This window comes from Ailuropoda melanoleuca, chromosome 3 (assembly GCF_002007445.2).
Source record: "Ailuropoda melanoleuca isolate Jingjing chromosome 3, ASM200744v2, whole genome shotgun sequence".
Lineage (NCBI taxonomy): Eukaryota > Metazoa > Chordata > Mammalia > Carnivora > Ursidae > Ailuropoda > Ailuropoda melanoleuca.
In genome coordinates, this window is record NC_048220.1 from 106107839 (window position 1) to 106113838 (window position 6000).

General features: G+C 58.2%; 1 protein-coding gene across 1 annotated transcript in view; it reads left to right on the forward strand.

Annotated features, from left to right (window-relative positions):
* PDGFRB (platelet derived growth factor receptor beta) overlaps positions 1-6000 on the forward strand; it is a 39557-nt gene that overhangs the window by 22213 nt on the left and 11344 nt on the right. The window contains 6 exon segments of the mRNA XM_034656879.1: positions 222-345; positions 678-889; positions 2732-2826; positions 3721-3853; positions 4399-4503; positions 4834-4944. Coding sequence (XP_034512770.1) covers positions 222-345; positions 678-889; positions 2732-2826; positions 3721-3853; positions 4399-4503; positions 4834-4944 — 780 coding nt within the window.

A 6000-nucleotide genomic window follows, 5' to 3' on the forward strand; every position in this document is an offset into this window, starting at 1 on the left:
AGAGACAGACTAGCACCCTACTGAGGCTTTCCCTTTGAAGTACCCAGAAGGGGAACCTGTCAGTTTTCACACGGTGATTCCTGGTATTTGATGTTCACCTGCAGCCTGAAGCTCCCCTCCCCCCAGGGGAGACCCTGGCCTGGTCCTCCCTGAGGGTCTTTCTCACTGACTGTCCTTCCTGACCTCTCCCCACCTCCTGGCCTCCTGCCCTCTCCACGCAGTGCCTGTCCGTGTACTGGAGCTGAGTGAAAGCCACCCTGCCAGCGGGGAGCAGACAGTCCGCTGTCGTGGCAGGGGCATGCCCCAGCCACACCTCACCTGGTCTACCTGCAGCGACCTCAAAAGGTGAGCAGACCCGGGGCCTCCATCTCCCAGGGTAACCTCAGCGGAGGGCATCTAGTCCATCCCCTTTCTCTGGGCACGCCGTTCCAGGCTAGAGCCCCGCCCTAGAAGATGTGGCTCCTGGGAGATGCTCTGCATGACGGAAACTGTCCCGTTTCCTTACCTTGACTCAGAGGATCAAATGAAGGGAGTGGATTTTGCAATCCAGGGCTCTCAGTTCCGGAGTAGGGGCGCCCCCTGCCAGTCAGTCGAGGGGCCACAGGAGGAATGAGCTCAGGACCGGGCTGCGGGAAGCATTAGGGACTGGAAGCTGACCCGACTGGCTCTCCTGGCAGATGTCCGCGCGAGCTGCCGCCCACGCCGCTGGGGAACAGTTCGGAGGAGGAGAGCCAGCTGGAGACTAACGTGACGTACTGGCCCGAGGAGCAGGAGTTCGAGGTGGTGAGCACGCTGCGCCTGCGCCGTGTCGATCAGCCGCTGTCCGTGCGCTGCACTCTGCACAACCTGCTGGGACACGACATGCAGGAGGTCACCGTGGTGCCGCATTGTGAGTCCTCCAGCCTGGGTGACCCCTGAAGACCCTCACCCCCGCCTCCACCTTCTTGGGTGCCCCGAGAAGCCCACCAGAGTTTGCCCCTGTGCACTTACACAACAGCGCAGCGTTGGCACGCGTGTGTACACCCACGAGTCTACGTCTGTGCCGTGGCTGCAGTGTCTGTGTGCCGGACGCATGGCCTAAGCTGTGGACAGGAGCAGGCCTGATCCTTGGACAGGGTTGCAGACCTGCCCAGTGTAGATTTGTACAGCACATAATGAAGAGGGCCCGAGCCCCAGATACTCGTGTAAGGCTGGAGTGTATGTCTGCAAGCATGTCCTCAAGCGCGCACGATACCTACCTTTGGGGGAACCCACCGAGTGCATGTGTATAAACCATGTATAGAGCACGCCCAATCTCCAGACATGTGTATGAACCCACGAGCGTGTGTCTGCATGTACGTGCGCGTGCACGATCCCCATACAAGGGTGCAAACGGTGCGCGTACAATTCCTGTGCAATTCCGTGCATGCCTGCCCTCTGTGGTCGTTCTTCGTCTATTCTCTCGTTTCCTCTTTCTCCCTGGAGAAGAAGCCTGCCCTTCCAGGGCCCTCAGTCCAGAGAGAAGGCAGACAAGGAACTAGGCCGTCCCACTGTAGGGGGCAGTATANGGGGGGGGGGGGGGGGGGGGATGCCTAGAGGGAGGAGGGGCTCCACACCCTGCTGGGGGATTCAGGAAAGTGTTCTGGAAAAAGAAAGCTTTAGGTCAAAACCTGAAAGATACCTAGGAGTTAGCCTGGTAAGGAATGGTGTTCCAGTCAAAGGGAATGGCTTATGCGAGAGCCCAGAGGCAAAATGGGATTAGAGAAGTCAAAGGCATTCAGCACCGTTGGAGCACAGAGTATGTGTGTGTTCAGGGGCTGGAGCAGGGAGATAAAGAGATAAAGGGAGGGAGTGGTAAAGGAGGGGCTGCAGGGGTAGGCAGAAGCCAGGGCAAGCAGAGCTTTGAAGGCTGTGCGGGGCTTTGGAGGTTGGTGGGTTTGCACACACACGAGCCTCCTGCACTCAGAGCTGTCTCCAGCCCCCTGCCCTGTGGTGGGACAGGTGGGGGTTATCTCCCACTCCCACACATGCGCACGTACCCCCAAGCCAGTGGGCACCTGCAGACCAGCCCAGAGCAGACAGAGGTAGAGCTTTTGTGTGCCACGTGCGGGGGAAGGCGCGTACCAGCCCGCAGGGACACTACTATGGCTGAACGAAGCCTCTTCTTCTTACTCAGATGACTCCTTACAAGATTCAGACTTCCTTCCCAGGCCTGGGATGTGTGACCTGGTGGGGAGAGGGAGGGGCGGAGTGATGTTGGTCTGGGACCCTGAGGAGGATGGACAGGGCCCCCAGGGGTGCTGAGAGGGGCAAGTGGAGGACAGAGGAAGAGGGAACAAGTTTCTTGGGAATCCCATAGGTGGACGGTGGGGCAGGGTAGGGGAGATGAGGGTCTGGCAAGGGTGGGTGCAGAAGGAGGGGAAGAGAATGGGAAGTAGTACAGCAGAAAGGCTGAAGCCTTAGGGAGGAGACTTGGGATCTGGGGGCCCAGAGTTAGCCCTACTTAGTTACCCCTGTTCCCTGGAGGATGCACCTTATAACTATGCTGAGCGCCGTTGATACTGAGGGCCATGGGTTCTTATGGGAGGGCCTGAAGGTATGGCCCAGAGGGAGGGGCTGAGAATCTGACATCACAGGCCTCCGTTGGTGGAGGGAGGGGATTTGCAGTACGGCGGGGCAGGGGGGCGAGGGGAGCACTGCCGGGGAGCTGCCCAGCTCCGTTTGCTTATGGCCAGCTCGTCTCTGCTTCCAGCTCTGCCCTTCAAGGTGGTGGTGATCTCAGCCATCCTGGCCTTGGTGGTCCTCACAGTCATCTCCCTCATCATCCTCGTCATGCTCTGGCAGAAGGTAACCTCCCAGCCGTGCCTAGTGGGTGCGGACTGGAACGCGATTTTTTTTTTTCATGGAGCCCCCAGGTGCCCTTGACTGTTGCAGGATCTGGTTACGTCCCAGCCCAGCACAGAGTGGGGGTGTAAAATGACATAGAGCTGCCTCCACCCCCACCTCCGCACCCCCCCGCCCCGGGGGACCTTAGCTCTACTGTGCCTTCCGGGTCTAGCTTGGACATCAGCCCTGCCCCTCCCAGCCACAGGGCAAGGCACTTTCTGGGTGGACTACATGGGCTCCAGGATTCTTCCAGCTCTCACCCCCAGAGACTCCCAGGCTTCTCCTGAAATGCATTCTAATCCTATTCACGTGTAATTTCAAGGTTCTGTTCTGAGGCTTCACCATTCTGCGATCCCAATGTTTTAAGATTCCTGAGTTAGGATTGCAGCACCCATGATTCTATCATTCTGAGATTCAAATCCTATGATTCCAACATCCTGTGATTTCCACATCGTAAGCTTACATCTTTCTGAGATTCCCACGGCGAGTGACCCCGCATGGGGAGGGGCTGTCCACGGTGAGCCGAGCGCCCCTCGCTTATGTCACTTCCCAGGGCTGCCTGACCCTCTGCTCCCATCCGGGAAGCAGCCAGGGCCCTGGGAGAAGCTGGCCAGGAGGTTCTGCTGGGCGAGGCGCTTGGCTCTTAGCTGCTCCTCAGCCACCGCCGAGCTGGGGCCTCCCGGCACCTGTTCTCACTGAGCCCAAAAAGCTGAGCTTGATAGGCCACTTGCCGTGTGACTTCAAATATGCCTCTGCCCCTCTCCGGGCCTCAGGGTCTCCTGCTCCACCTGTTCCATAAGGGGCTGTGGGCCAGCGGGCTTCTCTGATGAGCCATCCCTGGTGTCGGTCCTGCAGAAGCCACGTTACGAGATCCGATGGAAGGTGATTGAATCCGTGAGCTCCGACGGCCATGAGTACATCTACGTGGATCCTATGCAGCTGCCCTACGACTCCACCTGGGAGCTGCCGCGGGACCAGCTCGTGCTTGGTCAGTCCAGGGAGCCCTCCTGTGGCGGTCTGGGGCCTTAACGCGGGTGGGAAGACTGTCTGAGGTATGCTCCAGCCTGGCCATGACTAGCTTCGAAACCTAGGGCTGCTGTCTTGCCTTCTCTGGCCATCTGTGCCCCCCTTCCATGCAATGGGGCAAGATGATCCCCCAGGGACGGTTCAGCACTGAGGTCCTAGGATCCTGCGACTATGTGAAATCGGACCCCTTTGTGGTGAGAGGGCAAGTATTAATCGAGGACAGGCTGCATGTCAGGCCTGTGCTTAGTCTAGTTGGGAAGGTTGAAGCTCAACAGAGGAGCTGAGCTCCCTTTTGGGGTGGGAGGAAGGCTTCCAGGGACTAAAGATGGACCCGAAAGCAGGCAGGACTTAGATGAGACACCAGGAAGGGCTGCAAAACACTGTGGTCTTAGGAGACTCCTTCAGGGGAACATCTGAAGTCCAGGTTAGCTTGAGGGATTGGCCTCAGGGAGAGTGGGGGATGCAGTTTCCTGTGGGCCAGGAGCTGACAGATCACCTCTATCCCAGGACGCACCCTCGGCTCTGGGGCCTTTGGCCAGGTGGTGGAGGCCACGGCTCATGGCCTGAGCCATTCGCAGGCCACGATGAAAGTGGCAGTCAAGATGCTGAAATGTGAGTCCTGGGAGCCTGCCCCTCCCTCACATCTGGGCCCCCTCAGCCCCCCTGCCCACCCATTCAGGCGCTTCTTGGTTCTGATTTGCTGGGCACAAGCAATGCAGACACCTGGTGGCCAGACTCTACTTTGGCTAAGAGGCTTCTTCACCCTGCCCCCCTTCCTGGCACCTCCTTCCCTCCCTGACCTTCCGCCCATCCTCTTTCTCCTCCGCCTACTGCGGGTCCTCACCGCCCCAGGCCCTCTGGGTCTTAGAGCAGGGGATGGAGCAGAAGAGCCTCCTTGGGCCTCGGTGGCAGGGCAGGCCTGAGGCCCCGTCTCCCCCTCAGCCACAGCCCGCAGCAGTGAGAAGCAGGCCCTCATGTCTGAGCTGAAGATCATGAGTCACCTCGGGCCCCATCTGAACGTGGTCAACTTGCTGGGGGCCTGCACCAAAGGAGGTACCAAAACCACGCCCCCAGAGCGTTCTGGAAAATGCCAGCAGCCCAGGCTTGGCCCCGCCCCACCCCCTCCTCAGTCCACGGACAACAGCACACTCCAGCTGGAGGGTCTGCACGCACCCTGTCCAGTGCCCTCCCTCCACAGACCCAGATGGGGGTGGGGTTTACAAACTCACGGACTCGTACCACCTTCAGGGCCCAAGCACTCTTCAGAGCGGCCGTTTCCAAACCCAGGGGTCCTCTGACTTTTTAAAATCTTCACCATACATTCCACAAACTCATAAATCCCAGCCCCTATGAGGTGAGTTACAGCCCTGCACTTGGAGCCCACCAGCATGCTGACGGGGGTAGGGGGGCTGCTTTCATTCAGATCACAGAATGAGGGCTCTCCAGCCACTGTGTTTATCTGAAGCTCTGATTGCGAGTTGGGCCATAAAAAAAAAAAAAAAAAAAAAAAGAAGTGTTATCATTGTTTGCAGCTGCTTCTTGTGAGATTTGGGATTTTCCTCAGTATTGTGCAACCAAAATAAAATACAGAAGTGAGTTGCACACAGAGGCCAATTTACATCCGCAAGATCACCCATTTCAAAATGTTTGTTTTCATCAATCTCTTCAAGTTCCCACTGATTGATTTCCAGTAAACGTACTGTCTTTGGATTTAAACAGTAATAATAAATAGTTGCCTTTATTTGCTCTATGTACCGGGCTCCAGCGTAAGTTTTAGTTTGAACACCTATCGGTGTCCTCCCTACACGCCAGGCCCCGGGCCGAGCTGGCAAAGGCATTATCTTAGGAACGCTCATGGAGGTGGGTAGCATTAGCCCCATTTAGCAGATGGGGAAAGTAAAGCTCAGTGAGAGTAAGTATCTCGCTCGTGGTCACAGAGGCAGGAAAAGAACCGGGTTTGCCTGCCGCCGAAGCCCCCTGGCCATCTTACAATGTGCAGCCCGTCCTTAGCCTCGGGGCCGCCTGCCCTGAGGCCGTGCCTGAGCCTGTCTCCCCCAACCCCCCCCCCCCCCCCCCCCCCCCCCCCCCCCCACCCCCCCCCCCCCCCAC